At 40.3% G+C, this 20,308-nt stretch overlaps 1 protein-coding gene across 2 annotated transcripts in view; it reads left to right on the top strand.

Moving 5' to 3' along the window:
• The window catches only part of b3glcta (beta 3-glucosyltransferase a), a 128,915-nt gene that overhangs the window by 96,928 nt on the left and 11,679 nt on the right, over window positions 1-20,308 (top strand). The window contains exons 8-11 of one of the 2 annotated variants that reach the window (XM_070543608.1): window positions 5,128-5,197; window positions 5,393-5,448; window positions 5,952-5,982; window positions 6,671-6,784. In XM_070543608.1, coding sequence (XP_070399709.1) covers window positions 5,128-5,197; window positions 5,393-5,448; window positions 5,952-5,982; window positions 6,671-6,784 — 271 coding nt within the window. The remainder of the gene's footprint in view (window positions 1-5,127; window positions 5,198-5,392; window positions 5,449-5,951; window positions 5,983-6,670; window positions 6,785-20,308) is intronic. The other variant, XM_070543607.1, reaches the window with a different exon arrangement.

Raw genomic sequence — 20,308 nt, 5'->3', positions numbered from 1 at the left:
ACTATAGTTTTCTTGGCTAAATCAGGTGAGTTATATTAAGGATGCAAAAACGGCTGCTGAAGGTGTCCCTATTCTAATTTTTCATCCTCCCCTTTGAGACAGTTTTGACAGAATAAAAAAAAATCCATCTGAACTGCATTTGTTATTCAGATCACACAGATATGCTTGCATGCATGCACACACACACACACACACTGCATGTTTGGTCTTGAGTCTGGTGCGTGTTTGCTATTACCTCCTTTGTTGACATCTCTGTCCTCATCAGACTACTTTTATTTTAACCCCATTCGGGCAACCAGTATTAGGGAACACCAACGTCGCACATTTAATATCTATTCAGGGAGGTTTCCAATAAAAACAGAAGGTGGCAAATCATAATTGGACTTTTTCCACAATAGCTGCATGGCAAATTGCCAGCTGGAGCCAGAACCGCATCTGGCTTCAGCATCAAGAAAAGAATCAAGAGCCTCAGGAGACAGATTCCTGGAGGCGAAGGACAGCAGTCAAAGCGGGGACAGCAGTAAAATTTGTCCTTTAAATTTTTAGACACTAAGTCAGAACAACTAGGATGTATAAGTCGACAAAGCATCTTTACTGTGCTGCAACATTTATAGGAAGTTATAATTGCCTGTCTTAATTCTCTTAAGTAAACATCCTGATGAAGTTTATGGCTTTTTTGTGAAGTCTCTTATTATATGGCAGTGATGTAATAAATGGACAAACAACTAACAGATTATTTAAAAAAGGATCACTTCACAGTTTATTAAAATATGTAGGAGTTTAAAATGTGAGGAATGATTTAGAAAAAAATTACTAGATCATTGGTTTAAATATAGAAAATATATTTTATAATAAAGGTTTTGGTTTGATTATGACATCAGATTGTACCATAAAAAAGAGATTAATGCGCTTTATTATTATTATTATTTTATTTTTTTAATCACAAAAACTGGGATATAAAAGATTAAAAGCTAACTTATTTATCGGGCCACGCCCTAATATTTTCAATTAATAGTTTATTATGTGAAATTTTTAGACATTCAGGTCCTGGTCATAAATTAGCCTATCTTGACAAAGTTTTTTTTTTTTTTAGTAATTCTGTTAAATAAGTAAAACTTGTATATTATATTAATTATTAAACACAGATTGATATATTTCAAATGTTGAAGTTCCGGATAGCCAAGCGGGGTGCAGCAGTGGCAGTTGCCGAGGCAAAATCTCGGGCGTGGAAGGAGTTTGGTGAGGCCATGGAGAAAGACTATCGATCGGCTCCAAAGAGGTTCTGGCAAACTGTCCGGCGCCTCAGGAGAGGAAGGCAGCAACTCAATCACACTGTTTACAGTGGGTATGGGGAGCTGCTGACGTCAACTGAGGCTATAGTCGGACGGTGGAATGAATACTTTGAGGAGCTCCTCAATCCCACCTATGCGCATTCCAAGGAGGAACCAGAGCCGGGAGACCTGGGGATGGACTGTCCAATCTCGGGGGCAGAAGTTGCTGAGGTAGTCAAAGAACTACACAGCGGCGGAGCCCCGGGGGCGGATGAGGTTCGTCCTGGGTATCTCAAGGCTATGGATGGTGTAGGGCTGTCATGGTTAACACGTCTCTGCAACATTGCGTGGTCATCGCGGGCAGTTCCTGTGGAGTGGCAGACCGGGGTGGTGGTCCCCATCTTTAAGAAGGGTGACCTGAGGGTGTGTTCCAACTATAGGGGGATCACACTCCTAAGCCTCCCTGGAAAGGTCTACTCCAAGGTACTGGAGAGGAGGGTCCGATCGATAGTTGAATCTCAGATTGAGGAGGAGCAATGTGGTTTTCGTCCCGGCCGTGGAACTGTGGACCAGCTTTATACCCTCACAAGGGTAATGGAGGGGGCATGGGAGTTTGCCCAGCCAATCCACATGTGTTTTGTGGATTTGCAGAAGGCTTATGACCGTGTCCCCATGGGCACCCTGTGGGGGACACTCCAGGAGTATGGGGTGGGTGGCTTTCTGTTAAGGGCCATTCAGTCCCTTTGTGAGAGGAGCGTGGGTTTGGTCCGCATAGCCGGTAGTAAGTTGGACCTGTTCCCAGTGAGGGTTGGACTCTGCCAGGGCTGCCCTTTGTCACCGGTTCTGTTCATTACCTTTATGGACAGAATTTCTAGTCGCAGCCATGGTGTGGAGTGTGTCGAGTTTAGTGGCAGGAGAATCTCGTCTCTGCTTTTTGCGGATGATGTGGTCCTCCTAGCTTCATCCAGCTCTGACCTTCAGCTCTTGCTGGGTAGGTTCGCAGCCGAGTGTGAAGCGGCTGGAATGAGGATCAGCACCTCCAAATCTGAGACCATGGTTCTCGACCGGAAAAGGGTGGCTTGCCAACTCCAGGTCGGGGGAGAGGTCCTACCTCAAGTGGAGGAGTTTAAGTATCTCGGGGTCTTGTTCACGAGTGAGGGTAGGAGGGATCGGGAGATCGACAGGCGGATTGGTTCAGCGTCTGCAGTGATGCGGATGCTGAGCCGATCTGTCGTGGTGAAGAGGGAGCTGAGCCAGAAAGCCAGGCTCTCGATTTACCGGTCGATCTACGTCCCAATCCTCACCTATGGTCATGAGCTTTGGGTAATGACCGAAAGAACGAGATCACGGATACAAGCGGCCAAAATTAGTTTCCTCCGTAGGGTGGCCGGGCTCAGCCTTAGAGATTGTGTGAAGAGCTCAGACATTCGGGAGGGACTCGGAGTAGAACCGCTGCTCCTCCGGATCGAAAGGAGTCAGTTGAGGTGGTTTGGGCATCTGGTCAGGATGCATCCTGGACGCCTCCCCGGGGAGGTGTTTCGGGCATGTCCTGCCAGCAGGAGGCCCCCGGGTCGACCCAGGACACGTTGGAGAGGTTACAGTACATCTCCAATCTGGTCCGGTAACGTCTCGGGGTCCTGCCGGAGGAGCTGGTGGAGAAGGCCAGGGAGAGGACGGTCTGGAGCTCCCTAGTTGGGATGCTGCCCCCGCGACCCGAACCCGGATCAGCGGAGGAAGACGACGACGACGAATTCTATAATTTTGATGATTAGAAGTGACAACTAATGACAATCCCAAATTCAGTATCTCAGAATATTAGAATATTGTAAAAGGATCAATATTGAAGACACCTGGAGGCACACTAGTCGGCTAATTAACTGAAAGCATCTGCAAAAGCCTTAAAATGTTTTTACCGTCTAGTTATGTAGGCTACGCAATCAGGGGGAGGACTGCTGACTTGACAGTTGTTCAAAAGACGACCATTGACACCTTGCACAAGGAGGGCAAGACACAAAAGGTCATCGCTAAACAGACTGGCTGTTCACGGAGCGCTGTGTCCAAGCACATTAATACAGAGGTGTAGGGACGGACAAGGTGTGGTTCAAAATAAGCGTATGTGCAGTAGGGATAACTGCACCCTGGAGAGGACTGTGAAACAAAACCCATTCGAAACTGTGGGGAGATTCACAAACAGTGGACTGCAGCTGTAGTCAGTGCTTCAAGAACCACCAGGCCTGTAGCTGTTTTTGACATGGGTGACCTGGACGATAGCATGCACACAAAAAATTATTACGCTAATCCTTTTTTAATTATATACTATTGTCTGGTTTTTACATATGTATATACGTATATACGTATATATGTATATATATATATATATATATATATATATATATATATATATATATATATATATGAATATATATATATATATATATATATATATATATATGAATATATGTATATATATATATATATATATATATATATATATATATATATATACATATATATATGAATATATGTATATATATGTATATATACATATATTCATATATATATATATATATATATATATATATATATATATATATATATATATGAATATATGTATATATATACATATATATATACATATATATATATATATATATATATATATATATATATATATGAATATATGTATATATATACATATATATATACATATATATATGTATGTATGTATATATATATATATATATATATATATATATATATATATATATACATATATATATGAATATATGTATGAATATATGTATATATAAATTTTTATTTCTATTTATCTATTTTGTTTCATTGATCTGTTGTTTTATATATATTTTATCTGGACCTAAGAGTCTGTCAATAATGATTATCTATCTATCTATCTATCTATCTATCTATCTATCTATCTATCTATCTATCTATCTATCTATCTATCTATCTATCTATCTGTCTGTCTGTCTGTCTGTCTGTCTGTCTGTCTGTCTGTCTGTCTGTCTGTCTGTCTGTCTGTCTGTCTGTCTGTCTGTCTGTCTGTGTCTGTCTGTCTGTCTGTCTGTCTATATTCAGATATATACATATATATATATATATATATGCATATATACATGTCTATCTATATTCAGATATATGAATATATGTATATATATTTATGTATATATATATATATACATATATTCATATATATATATATATATATATATATATATATATATATATATATATATATATATACATATATTCATATATATATATATATATATATATATATATATATATATATATATATATATATATACATATATATATGAATATATGTATATATACATTTTTATTTCTATTTATCTATTTAGTTTCATTGATCTGTTGTTTTATATATATTTTATCTGGACCTAAGAGTCTGTCAATAATGATTATCTATCTATCTATCTATCTATCTATCTATCTATCTATCTATCTGTCTGTCTGTCTGTCTGTCTGTCTGTGTCTGTCTGTCTGTCTATCTATATTCAGATATATACATATATATATATATATATGCATATATGCATATATACATATGTATATATATTACATATATTTACATACACACACATATATATATATATATATATATATATATATATATATATATATATATATATATATGTCCCTGTTATATAGCTATGCTGAATAATTCTGCATCAGTCACAATAAAGTTAAAATAGAAAATCTTATAATAGAAAATATGCACTCCTGCTGATCATTTGAACTTTCCATCACCTGAAGCACGAAATAAAATGTAGAAACAGCAGATTTGTTCATTGTTGGCTCTTTTTTTTATTCTAAGGGGGAGTCTGTAAAAAGAGAAGACATGTTTGTTGCTGTGAAAACATGTAGGAAGTTTCACAGTGAAAGAGGTGAGTCACTCTCCCACTCCTGTAAGCACAACCAGTTTTTCATTTACGGATTGTTTCACCTTTGACACCCGCCACTGTTCAACCATGTTTCCATATTCCACTAAATGATTCCAGCATTATATCCTAAATGACTTAATAGAGTTAGAGAGAGTAGAAACAAGCTGTGAAGTCTTTGATTCTGTGCTTCATTTAAAGCTGGAAAAACACAATCACCAAGGAGCAGATTTTACCGGAGCTCTCGGCTTTTAACGGTAACTCAGCTGCTTTTAATTTGATGAAAACGTTGTGGGTTAAGTCAATTGATCAAATGGCTGATTAATTAGAGAGAGATCAAATGAAATATGTGCTACAGTTCAGGGGAGTTTCTCTAATGTAATTTCATTAATTACTTTAATTAGCGTTTTTAACGTTTCTGATGTTGAAATGGAACAAAGTGGATTTATGTACGAACGATTGTTTCGTATCCGGAGGTATAAAGTAGGCTTTCAGTCTTTTATTACACAACATTCGTGACCTTGTGCATGAAAACTTGAATTTACTAAATTAAAATAAAGTAGGATCAGAAAAGTCTTTTTCCTTTTTGTGTCTGATGCAGGCGATGGCGGTTGAAGAATGTGAATTTTCACATTCAGCATGCACATGCAACTCAAAACGACTGACCGTATTTCACAAACAAGGATTACGCTGTTAAAGTTCAGTTCAGGGTGCATCACAAACTGGTTCCCTCCTTATCTGAATTTTTTTTTTTTTGCAGCAAATTCTGCTGAAGACCAAACCTGGACCAGGTAGACGTTAGGTTTCCAGATTATACGAACCAGTCAATGTTCTTAAACAATGAAAAACATCTAAACAACACATCTGTCGACGTGAGGGTTGACATTTTTTAATTTAAACGAGAGCTAGATGTTTTAAAACGTTTGATGAATTAAAACCACAAGAGAAAAAATTTTACACGAATCACACAGCTGGTGTGAAGCTTGCATGGACGTAATTTTGGGGGTGGGAGGGGGGGTGTCAAGTTTTGACCCCTGCACTTTTTACCATCCAAAAACAATATTACGCTATATTAAATTGACACTGGTTGAGCTCTAGGACCAAGCGAAAAACAACCGTTTGTGTTGAAGCCTGTTTCCCATTAGAGCATACTGTAAAGATTCCCCCCCCCCCCCCCACTTCTAAAGTGAAAATTACGTCCATGGAAGCTTGCATCACGTTGTTTTCGCCCTCAATGATAAAAATCCTATATTCTGCACATAATGAGCTTTTTGGAGGATTTTCTCAACATCATTTTTCTCTCCATTCATATTTCAGAGCAATCACGTGAATTGTTAATGTCAGACAAGCCTCACATTTGATGAAGTAGAAGATAAACCATTTTGCTCAGTGGTTCAGTTTCTATTCTACAGAGCAGAAACCTGCTTATTATTCAACTTTGTGCACACTTTATTGATTCTTTTCTCCCCTCTGCTCTAGTTCCAGTGATAAAGAAGACTTGGGAAAAGGACGCCTTATTTTTAGAGTACTACAGTGACCACGCTGATCCTTCAATACCGACCATTAATTTGGGAGTGCCAAATACTGAAAGGGGTGAGTTCTCTCTGTTTTTGCTCCAGATGCCCTCAGCCTCGGCTGCAGCTGCAGCCACCGGCCTTGGCTTCTACTTTAGACTGAGCTGAAAACGGAGGGACCTGAAAAATGATCTGACAAACTCAGGTTGAACACTATGCTCCTTGTGGAGGGGAAGCGATTCAAACCTAATATCAGCAAAGAATTGGAAGTAAATTGAGTGTCAGCAGGGAATTTCTCGACATTTTGTTTCTGAGAGTGTGTTTAAAGTACCTCGGAGAGTGACATGAATAAGAGACCGCTACGCTGACCTTTTTTCATTCATTGCACTTTTTTAACCATGTGTTGCTCTTTTTTGGGGAGAATCTTTTTGGAATATTTAAAAAAAAGACCTTATTATCATGCTTGAATTTTACAACCAACTGAAGCTAAAATGAACTGCTGATTTCCATCAGCTGTAGACCTTTCAGTATTAGTGACTAAATTCCTAACGTTATCTGAAGGCCGTTTAATAATCTGCCATTAGATCACTGACATGCAGCCACTGTAAACCGACACAAATCAGCCCCTTAGAACGCAGCAGGTATTGTACAGCTAAAGGTTTTATGTATGTCTGATAAAATGTATATAACAGCGTTTGTACTGGAGCTTGAAATCCTTGAGAATGTTTAAATTTTACTCTGATATTTCCAAAATACTTTCATGGAACTGTAAAATAATTGATTATGGCACATTAGTATTTTCAGTCGTGGCACAAGGATATGCAATCATGGTTTTGAGCAAACATATTCTGTTCAGATCTGTGAAACTGATTTGAAAAGTCCCACACGCCATTTCAGATTAAATCGCTTCACTAGGGCCCTGAACATGTTTTTAGTTCCCACTGATTTGATTTATATGAAACTTAAAATTTTTCTCAATTTCTGGACTTAAAACATTCAGATGGAGCATCAGGATTATCACTTTCATTTAAAGATGTGGAACACTGAAAAACATTTTTAATTATTGTTTCTGATTCTAATCCGCAAAGTTGGGAAAATTTGGTTTAAAAACAAACAAGTTCAGTTCATTATAAAAAATTGTTTGAGCAAATATCCAATATAGCAATATACATACATACATATGTGTGTGTGTGTGTGTGTATATATATATATATATATATATATATATGCTTTTTTTGTTTTGTTTGTTTGTTTGAAGCTTTGGAGAAATGCCACTCAAGTGAAAGTCTAAATCACAGTAGAGATGAAAATGTTGAAACTAAAGCCAGAAATCAGAGATTGCTGTTGTTAACAACCACTGGTTCCACTTGGTAAACAGAGCTTGATAGTGTGTCGCTCTGGGACTGCTCTCTGCGTGATTGGCAGGAATAAGGAGACCCTGGGATAGGGGAGGTGTGAGTGTGATGCATCTTCTTCTGCTATAGTCTGAAAACCTTGTCATGGATGGATGGATGGATGGATGGATGGATGGATGATAGATAGATAGATAGATAGATAGATAGATAGATAGATAGATAGATAGATAGATAGATAGATAGATAGATAGATAGATAGATAGATAGATAGATAGATAGATAGATAGATAGATAGATAGATAGATAGATAGATAGATAGATGGATGGACGGACGGACGGACGGACGGACGGACGGACGGACGGACGGACAGAATGACAGACAGACAGACAGATAGATAGACACAGCTGGATGGATGGATTAATGGATGATAGATGGGTGGATGGATGGATGGATGGATGATAGATGGATGGATGGATGGATGATAGGTGGGTGGGTGGATGGATGATAGGTGGATGGATGGATGATAGGTGGGTGGATGGATGGATGATAGATGGGTGGATGGATGATAGGTGGGTGGATGGATGGATGATAGATGGGTGGATGGATGATAGGTGGGTGGATGGATGGATGATAGATGGGTGGATGGATGAATGATAGGTGGGTGGATGGATGGATGATAGATGGGTGGAATATATATATATATATATATATATATATATATATATATATATATATATATATATATATATATGCTTTTTTTGTTTTGTTTGTTTGTTTGAAGCTTTGGAGAAATGCCACTCAAGTGAAAGTCTAAATCACAGTAGAGATGAAAATGTTGAAACTAAAGCCAGAAATCAGAGATTGCTGTTGTTAACAACCACTGGTTCCACTTGGTAAACAGAGCTTGATAGTGTGTCGCTCTGGGACTGCTCTCTGCGTGATTGGCAGGAATAAGGAGACCCTGGGATAGGGGAGGTGTGAGTGTGATGCATCTTCTTCTGCTATAGTCTGAAAACCTTGTCATGGATGGATGGATGGATGGATGGATGGATGGATGATAGATAGATAGATAGATAGATAGATAGATAGATAGATAGATAGATAGATAGATAGATAGATAGATAGATAGATAGACGGACGGACGGACGGACGGACGGACGGACAGAATGACGGACAGACAGACAGACAGACAGACAGATAGATAGACACAGCTGGATGGATGGATTAATGGATGATAGATGGGTGGATGGATGGATGGATGGATGATAGATGGATGGATGGATGGATGATAGGTGGGTGGGTGGATGGATGATAGGTGGATGGATGGATGATAGGTGGGTGGATGGATGGATGATAGATGGGTGGATGGATGATAGGTGGGTGGATGGATGGATGATAGATGGGTGGATGGATGATAGGTGGGTGAATGGATGGATGATAGATGGGTGGATGGATGATAGGTGAGTGGATGGATGGATGATAGATGGGTGGATGGATGAATGATAGGTGGGTGGATGGATGGATGATAGATGGGTGGATGGATGAATGATAGATGGGTGGATGGATGGATGGATGATAGGTGGGTGGATGGATGGATGATAGATGGGTGGATGGATGGATGATAGGTGGGTGGATGGATGGATGATAGATGGGTGGATGGATGGATGATAGGTGGGTGGATGGATGGATGATAGATGGGTGGATGGATGGATGATAGGTGGGTGGATGGATGGATGATAGATGGGTGGATGGATGGATGATAGGTGGGTGGATGGATGGATGATAGATGGGTGGATGGATGGATGATAGATAGATGGATAGATGGATAGATGGACAGACAGACAGACAGACAGACACAGCTGGATGGATGGATTAATGGATGATAGATGGGTGGATTGATGGATGATAGATGGGTGGATAGATGGATGATAGATGGGTGGATAGATGGATGGATGATAGATGGGTGGATGGATGGATGGATGATAGATGGGTGGATAGATGGATGGATGGATGATAGGTGGGTGGATGGATGGATGATAGATGGGTGGATGGATGGATGATAGGTGGGTGGATGGATGGATGATAGATAGATGATAGATGGATAGATGGATAGATGGACAGACAGACAGACAGACACAGCTGGATGGATGGATTAATGGATGATAGATGGGTGGATTGATGGATGATAGATGGGTGGATAGATGGATGATAGATGGGTGGATAGATGGATGGATGATAGATGGGTGGATGGATGGATGGATGGATGATAGATTGGTGGATAGATGGATGGATGGATGATAGGTGGGTGGATAGATGGATGGATGGATGATAGGTGGGTGGATGGATAGATGATAGATGGGTGGATAGATGGATGGATGGATAGATAGATGGATGGATGGATGATAGGTGGGTGGATAGATGGATGGATGGATGGATGATAGTTGGGTGGATAGATGGGTGCATAGATGGGTGGATAGATGGATGGATGGATGATAGGTGGGTGGATGGATGGATGATAGGTGGGTGGATGGATGGATGATAGGTGGGTGGATAGATGGATGGATGGATAGATAGATGGATGGATGGATGATAGGTGGGTGGATAGATGGATGGATGGATGGATGATAGGTGGGTGGATAGATAGATGATAGATAGATAGATAGATAGATAGATAGATAGATAGATAGATAGATAGATAGATAGATAGATAGATAGAGACAGCTGGACAGATGGATGGACAGATGGAGTAATGGATGATAGATGGGTGGATAGATGGGTGGATAGATGGATGGACGGATAGATGGATGGACAGCTGGATGGATGGATAGATGGACGGATTAATGGATGATAGGTGGGTGGATAGATGGATGGATGGATGGACAGCTGGATGGATGGATAGATAGATGGGCACATGGATGCTTCTCTAAACCCATCAGCTGAAAGCCGTCCCATAAAAGGCAATTATGTTTTCATTTGCCACATCAGCTTTTCCTGGCTCATGTCAGCTTTACCCTCTGGCAACATTTTGAAAGCAGCTGCTGTCGTCTCTGAATTAACTTGTCAGAAGGGTCAAGTTAGTTTGACAAGATATTTCTGTTATTTCATTCATAGCCCTGTCACACCCTTTCGGAAATGAGCGCTGTTCATTTAAAAAGATTTGTACGTGCAGAAATCTGCTCATGTCCTTGTACGGTTAATTAGCGGAGCTTGGACAGGGCAGGTGTTATAAAATGAATAAAACATTGAAAGGAGTTGATTGTGAAATCTGTATAAGAATGATCCGGGATAGTTTGCAGAAACAGTACAAGGACTCCATGCCTTTTACTTGCTTGAGGCATGAGCCAAACTTATTCTACAGTCAGGTAGCTCTCGGCACTAAATTCCTCTAAAGACCTCTGATTCATGTCTCACCTTAATAGGATTTTTGTTGGCTGTAGACATTTTCAGTCCACGGTAGAGCGGGTAAAGGTTGTTGTTCAAAGGAGTCTGGTTCAATCTCCAGCTTGAGCTTCTATCTTCAGGCAGCTTAGTCCTGTAACAAGGTTGTCTTTTGAAACCTCTTCGTTGAGAAAGTGAAGGTTGCAGATTGCCGCTGGCTACTTGTTTTTTATTAAGACCGGTCTGTTGTGTTCTGAGGTTTATCAAGATAGACGTGGGTTTTGATGCAAACCCTTGTGCCTTACTGCCGCTGCGGCTCTTCACATACCAGCTTCTCAGCACAGATCCTCTCAGACTTTAGCTATATTCACACTAAAACATACGTTTTTAAATGTTTTCATATCTTCTCTCTGACAGATCTTAAGATTAAGACGAGGGATGATTCCAGCTTTCATTTCCCGCTCAACGCTGAATGGAAAGTGTCTCTCTGATGGCTGTGTGCCATCAGTGGCGGTTCTACATGGAATTACTCCCCAGGCGACCCCCTTTGAGTGCCTAAACTAATATTTAGTGAGAGAAAAGAGGAATAAAAAGGAGGTGATGCTAGGCTGGCTAAAGCAGCTACATCTCTGTAAGGATCAGAACATGTTAACTCATCAGATACGAACCCGATCTGGTGCTAAAAGCTGCTTTACAGACTTTTAATAATGTCAGGAAAAATATCCGAGGCTTTATAATCTTTAATTAGTCTAAGAATCTCATTAGGGGCTGTTCAGACTTATCACATTAACTAGCAGAAAATTACTTAAGTAAAGAAAAACGACTGCAAAAGATGATTAAATGGAATTTATGTTGTTTATTCGCTTAATCTTTCTTTTGATAATTGTATTGTGTAAAGAGAAATCTGCTTTGTTGTTTCATTTGTTCTTTAACAATGCAGCCGTCTAGTTTCCTGTAACCCCCTAACAGTGAGAAAACTAAAGATTTATATTTAAAGGGGCATTCTGGAAGTTTGACAGCCAAAACATGTATAGAAATAATAAATGTCTTCTTCATACATTCTCCTGCAATGCCCTGGTCCTGTAGAATGAGCCCTGGCATTTTTACTGTGATTGCCTGTTTTTCTGTAAAATCACAGAAAAAGAGAGATGCTCGGGTCGAGCAGGCTGCTTCATGCGCGTTCACGCTCAGGCATCGCCCGTAGCATTTGCTATCCATAGCTTTAGCAGCAGAGAGAGAGGCAGTGCCACTTTGTCGCTGTTCCTAACGCCTAGTGACAAAGCTAGCTACATTTCTGAGGACCCTTAGCTACTTTCTGTAGAACTTTCTTCTAGATATTTCCTGCAAATTAGCAACAAAATAGCCATTTTCACTCCGAACCGTTCTTTGAACGTTGTTTCAGCTGTCATCAAGGATATAAATGTTACAGATACAGAGGACTCCACTGGTGCTTTAGCTCACCTAGTAAGACGTCAGACTCTTGTGTAGAAGACCCCGGTTTGATTCTGGATGTGAACATTGTCTATTTAGAGTTTCTTTTTTACATTAATGGTATATTTTTTTACAGTAAGATGCCCAAATTTTTATTTGGGACTCGCTGAACGGCATTGAATTCACAGAAAAAAAGATGTGGGTTCAACTTTCATTTTGGAACAATTTTTCAAGCAAGGGAAGGGAATGATCTGAGCATGCAGGAGGACTGACCCATCATAAACCTTTGTCGGCTGTGCTGAAGAGAAAGGTACAGAACCAAATTACTTTATTAATTATCTGCACGTTCTCCTGTCCTCCAGGCCACACACACACACACACACACACACACACACAGGACTGTCTCAGCTGTTATTTTCGTTAAGGAGTGTGCACGTACAGCATGCGCGCCTCGTGCACGAGCCTACTATTGAAGCTGCCGTTACGCTTTTGGCCTGAGGGGGCAATCGCGAGCATAAAAATTCAAAACTCCATAAAGTCCCTTTAATGTCACAGAAAACAAGGAAATTAGTCCCAGACCATGTTTGTAAGGCTTTGTGAACAATGTTTCACAGCTGTGATGAAACTAAAAACACATGAAAACACAAAAATCTGGGTGGAAACTTTGCTAAATTTCCTTCCAAGTTCAGACATAAGTAAGACACTTTATGTCTACAGTTCATCAATAAATCTGAATGTATTTGTGACTACATTCCACGTGGCTCTCCTGTGCACAAACCCTTTAAACACAAGCACCAACTGTCACGGTCTGCCCCTGCCTCCCTGATTGTGTCTCTCTCCTGCCCTTGATTAGTCCTTATTGTTCTCACCTGCCCCTTGTTACCTGCCCATGTGTTCCTCATTTGTCCTGTGTATTTATACCTCCCTCCTTGTATCAGTCTTTGTCAGATCATTGTGTTAGCTCTCAGCGTTGTGTTTGTCCTGCCGTTCCCGCACTGTTATTAAAACCATTTTTACTTTATCCGAGCCTGCATCTTTACCTCCGGAGCTGCTCCTCCACACACGGTCCGCCGTCATCCACACCCACAACGTGACACAACTCGGTGTGATTCCAAAGAAATTTTACAATTTTACTTTTTTCTGCAAAGCGGTCCTTTTGTTCCCGGTCAGTCCATGCCAGTGCTTCCTTATGGGAAGCAAAGGGCCTGGTAACGCTCCCACTCAAACAACCCCACCCCCTGAGAATTGTAACCAAGCCAATCAGCGCTGGGCAGCGTACATCAGATACCGCAACGCTCAGTTTCTCATAAACGACAAAGATCTTAAGCGGAGTTCGCTGCGGCTCTTTCCCCTGTTCTAAATGACTTGGACATGTTTTTAAAACTATCAAGAAGACGGGCTAAAAGCCTTTCTTCTAAAGATGTTTGCATCGTCGCCTGATGCCGTCTTTGACTACAGCTAAACAACTTCAGCGTTGTACGATACAGTCATCATTTCCCTCTTTTTTCTGATTGGATATTTTTGAGCTGGCTAGTCCCGCTCCTCATTGTGCTCTCTGCCTCTCAGTATCCAGACTCGTCCTCTGTGTAGAATAGACAGAAGACAAGTCAAGATCGGTGAGTCCATGAAGGCTATTTCACAGAGTGACGTATATCTGTGAGGATTTTCAAATCCTAGATTTTTTCCATCAGAAGCTAATGCAGGAGATATGTGTAGGAGACTATTTTCGTGTTCAGCCTGCACAAAAAACTCTGAGTGACCCATTATAAGCAGAACCAACCAAACCTTTAACATCAATTCTTTTATAAAGGCCATGTAGTGTTTCTCACTTGGCATTTATGATTTAATAACTCATTACATTAAATAGTTTCCCACATTTGTAGTTTTTTGTAAACAGCATTATAATTTCACGTTAAAATGTGCAAAAAATGTGCATGTAAAATATGAAAATAGAGTTATTTTCTTTAAGACACACAAATATCTTTTTTTCTTTGACGCATTAATTTATGTTGATTCTTTTATAAAAAGCCGGCTTGGGCAACATCAGAGTATCTCCACAGTCATTCTCACTCAAAGCACATGCCAGGGTTTTACTTTTGAGCGGCAGCTTTCCGATGTTGGCAGCAGTCCACAGTCCATCGGTAAGGACCGGTTTGGTAAACGGCCAAACGACTGAGCTTCTGTGAGTGCACACTGTCAGTGAAATGAAGCTCATAACTAATTTTATGTACTGGAGTTTCTACGGTTTTATGCTGTGATTTCACTCTGATCGCCTAAAAAATTAAACTTTAATGTAATGATGCCTGAAATGTTTAACACACACAACTGAAACCTGCATGAATTTATTATTACGTGGTGTTTTTTTTTCAAGGCCAAAAGGAGTTCATCCAGCATCAGCAACACTTTTGTTTTTGCTCCCATTTTTCATGAGATGGACTTAAAGATCTAAAATTTATTCCAGATACACAATATTACCATTTCTCTCAAACATTGTTCACAAATCAGTTTAAATGTGTGATAGTGAGCACCTGTGCTTTGCTGAGATAATCCATCCCACCTTACAGGTGTGCCACATCAAGATGCTGATCTGGCATCTTGAGTAGTGCACAGGTGTACCTCATACTGCCCACAATAAAAGGCCACCCTGGAATGTGCAGGTTTTTTTTGCTTTATTGGGGGTCTGCGGACTCAGAACCGGTCAGTATCTGGTGTGACCACCATTTGCCTCATGCAGTGCAGCACATCTTCTTCGCATAGTTTATCAGATTGTCAATTGTGGCCTGTGGAATGTTGGTCCACTCCTCTTCAATGGCTGTGCAAAGTTGTTATTAGTGGTAACTGGTACACGCTGTCGTATATGGCGGTCAAGCACACCCCAAACATACTCAACAGGTGACATGACCGGTGAGTATACTGGCCATGCAAGAACTGGGACATTTTCAGCTTCCAAGAATTGTGTACAGATCCTTGCAACATGGGGCCGTGCATTATCTTGCTGAAACATGAGGTGATGTTCATGGATGTACGGCACAACAATGGGCCTCAAGATCTCATCATGGTATCTCTGTGCATTCAAAATGCCATCAATAAAATGCACCTGTGTTCCTCGTCCATAACAGATGCTTGCCCATACCATAACCCCACCACCACCATGGGCCACTCGATCCAGAACATTGACATCAGCAAAGCGCTCACCCACACTACGCCACACACGCTGTCTGCCATCTGCCCAGAACAATGTAAACCGAGATTCATCCGTGAAGAGAACACCTCTCCAACGTGCCAGATGCCATTGAATGTGAGCATTTGCCCACTCAAGTCTGTTACGGCGACGAACTGGAGTCAGGTCAAGACTCCAATGAGGACAACGAGCATGCAGTTGAGTTTCCCTGAGATGGTTTCTGACAGTTTGTGCAGAAATTGTTTGGTTATGCAAACCAATTGTTTCAGCAACTGTCTGAGTGGCTGGTCTCAGAGGATCTTGGAGGTGAACCTGCTGGATGTGGAGGTCCTGGACTGGTGTGGTTACACGTAGTCTGTGGTTGTGAGGCCGGTTGGATGTACTGCCATATTCTCTGAAACACCTTTGGAGACGGCTTATGGTGGAGAAATGAACATCCAATGCACGAGCAACAGATCTGGTTGACATTCCTGCTGTCAGCATGCCAATATCACGCACCCTCAATGCTTGTGGCATCTGTGGCATTTTGCTGTGAGACCAAACTGCACTCTCCAGGGTGGCCTTTTATTGTGGGCAGTATAAGGTACACCTGTGCACTACTCATGATGTCACATCAGCATCTTGATGTGGCACACCTGTGAGCAGAAGTGCTCACTATCACACATTTAGACTGATTTGTGAACAATGTTTGAGATAAATGGTAATATTGTGTGTCTGGAATGAATTTTAGATCTTTAAGTCCATCTCATGAATAATTGGAGCAGAAACAAAAGTGTTGCGTTTATATTTTTGTTGAGTGTAAATATATATACATATATGTGTGTGTGTGTATATATATATATATATATATATATATATATATATATATATATATATTATTTATTTATTTATTTATATATATATATATATATATATATATATACACACACCATATTTTCCGGACTATAAGTCTTACTTTTTTTCATAGTCTGGCTGGTCCTGCGACTTATATACCAAAGTGACTTATATACCAAATTATGTATACCGCGTTGCTGCGGGCTGGCTCCGGTCCAGAATTCAGCTCCTCTGCCCCGCCATCACCTAATGGAGACCGTGTCACGCTGCTGCGGGTTGGGCGGCTCCGACCCAGGAATGAGCTCCCCTGTTCCGCTGGGAGGGTTTGAAACACTGCAATCCTCTGCTGGAGGCCGTGGCGCGCTGCTGCACCCTGATTGTTTATTCTGTTATTGTTACTGGTACTTGTCTTGCACTGTAAAATGCTTGGTCTCAGATTTTGTAAGTAAAATAACAAAGTTTCCCCCCAAAATGCAACTTATATATGTTTTTTTCTTCTTCATTATACATTTTATGGCTGGTGCGACTTATACTCCGGAGCGACTTAAACTCCGGAAAATACGATGCTGGGAATTGATTAAAATAAATTGACTAATTAATTGAAAATCTGAAAATAATTAATCGCAATCAGTTACTTTTTTCCAAGAAAAATCAAGCAATAAACATGCAAAAATATACAAGAGGTTCATTTTATTTTGAAAGTGCATTCTTTGTGCTTTTACTTGTGTGTTAAATCACTGAATACTGTCTTTAACAGAGAAAACCTAAAATAAAATCCAGTTTCTGTTCAAAAACATTGTTAGAAAAAGTCTATTGTGTAAACAATGAACAGGAAATAAATCTAGCACAGTGAGCTTATGTTATTCAATGGAAATGTCATTTTCCACAGCATCAGTTGAACTAGGACTGCCTACTCCCCAAAAAATAAATAAGGGACACCTCGCTGGCATGGCTCCCAAATGCTTTGATACGGCCCTGGGTGGGAGTTTTGAAGGTGATCTGAATTGTGTGGAATATATGAATATAATGAGCTTATAAATAATATTTACTTTATAACGTTAAAACATGTAGTGGGATAAATCCACCTACATATTCCTTTCCAAGCTCTTTGTTTTGTTTTCTTATTATTTGACTATTATCCTGTCCTGTCTTAGCCTGGCCTGCCACACTCCTCCTCTGTTTAAGTCTGCACAGAGAAAGGGTCTGGAAACTCTCCTATTCAAATAACCCCACACCCTGAGAATTCTAACCGAGCCAATCAGCGCTGAGAGTAGCGTACGTCACACACCATAACGCCGAGTTTGTTGAACATGGCGACTGAAGCGGCCTTCGCTGCGGCTCTTTCCTCTGTTCTAAATGACTTGGACACGCCTTTAAAACCGCAACAAGTAGAGGTGCTAAAAGCATTTTTTCTAAAGAAGGATGCTTGCTCTGTCGCCAGACACCATTTTTGACCACAGCTAAAAAAAAGTACAGCATCGCGGACGTCACACACGGCTATGCTCAGTTTCTCATAAACAACGAAGACAGTGGTGGAGTTCGCTGCGGCTCTTTCCTCTGTTCTAAATGACTTCAATGTCTTTAAAACCACAAGTAGAAGCACTAAAAGCATTTCTTCTTCTAAAAACAAAAAAGGATAATTACGCCGTTGCCAGACGCCTTATTTTACTACAGGTAAAAAAAAAACTACAGCGTTGCGCGGTACAGTCGGCATTTCCGTCTTTTTTGTGATTGGTTGTTTTTGAGCTGCCTAGTCCCGCCCCTCAAGTGCCTCTCTGCCTGTGAGTTACCAGACTCTTTCTCTGTGCAGAATTAAACAGAGGACGAGTCTGGCCGGCCAGGCTAGTCCTGTCTGTCTCTGGTCCTGCATTTGCCACAGGGAGATGCGGGATCTAGTTCTCCAGAAAAAACGCTGCCTGGCCGTGGCCGTGGAGCTCAGGTGATGAGCGCAGCAGCGATGCGCGTCAGGCATGAATAAAAGACAGAAAGTACCAAAGCAGTTATGAACGATCGTGTGTTAAATGTATTTTGGTGGTGCCGCTTAGAGAATGTTACTGTGGCCGTGCGCAAGACGCAGATGCTGGTGGAGCGCATGAGCGCTCTGCCTCTGTTCATCTTCTCCTCATAAGAATCCTCGATGCTGAGTGTCCATAATATGGGTAGAAACTTGATCATTTTTCGGGCTCAGTAAATGATGGTTTAGCATGTTGTTCAGGGGAAAATATGGAGAATTTTTAGAGAATGGTGGCTCCGGGTTGTAGAGATGGTCAAATTAATTGCGTCATTTACTTTTAACACGTTAAAATAACGAAATTAACGCTAATAATTGTAACGAGTGTTCATTACAATTAATTAAGGACCACAAGACATTAAAATTTCATATCTAGTATGAAATCCATCTTGCGGACACTGGTTTATTTATTCAGAAGTTTGGATCTTTTTAAAGCAGGGATTTAGATGACACCTTGTAATAACTTAGAGACAAGAGAAGAGAGAGAGAGACCTTCAAACGTTTAAGATGGTTTATAACTAAATAATTAGGGATGTAAGAAAATATCGATATGGCAATATATCGTGATATTTTTCCAGCAATATTATATCGATATTCAAAAGCTGTGTATTGGAAATATCGATATGGCAATATATCGAGATATTTTTCCTACGATTATTACATTGATATTCAAAAGCCATGTATCTAATCTTTGAAAGAATTTACATGCAAACATTTGTGTATTTTCTTTTCGTTTTGTGCAGTTCAATCGCCACCTGCTAGTTGGCAACAGTGTGCAACGGGTTTTGTTTCCACCATTGAAATGTAAATCCCTCCATCGTGGGTCAGATACTTCATGTTAAACATGTTACGTATCAGTTTGGTCTGTTTGTTGAACATTCTTACAATAAATTCAGTAAAAAAAATTGCTTGTACCATCTGACTGAATGTATTGCAATGTATCGTGATATATCTTATCGTCTCCCCTGTATCGTGATATGTATCGTATCGCCAGAATTTCAACAATACACATCCCTGTAAATAATTGTAAACAATTTAAACAAGACTAACTCTCTAATGATGGATGTTCTGTTTGAATGTGGTGTGAGATGTATGGTGTGTGTGAATGTGTGTCATTCAGAACCCTCATATCCGTAGAAACAAAGTCTGAGTGGGGTATGAGGTTTTGCTCCTAACTTATCAGAATAGCTTCATAACCACATGAGACGCCATTTTGTCACATCCACATACCCTCAGAGTTGAGACCACCGTACAGATCTGGATGCCAGGTCCAAGACCCTCCTCTGGTACTGGAACCGATGAAACAGCGTCAACAGTACGACAAACCAGTCTTTGGATAACCTCCAGGTAAAAAGGTGGTTTACAGCGTCAAAAAGGGGACCCTCCTTGGGTCCGCGAGTTCAGCTTTTATT

The sequence above is a fragment of the Nothobranchius furzeri genome, chromosome 13 (genome assembly GCF_043380555.1).
Source record: "Nothobranchius furzeri strain GRZ-AD chromosome 13, NfurGRZ-RIMD1, whole genome shotgun sequence".
NCBI lineage: Eukaryota > Metazoa > Chordata > Actinopteri > Cyprinodontiformes > Nothobranchiidae > Nothobranchius > Nothobranchius furzeri.
This window is presented reverse-complemented; position numbering and strand designations above follow the sequence as displayed.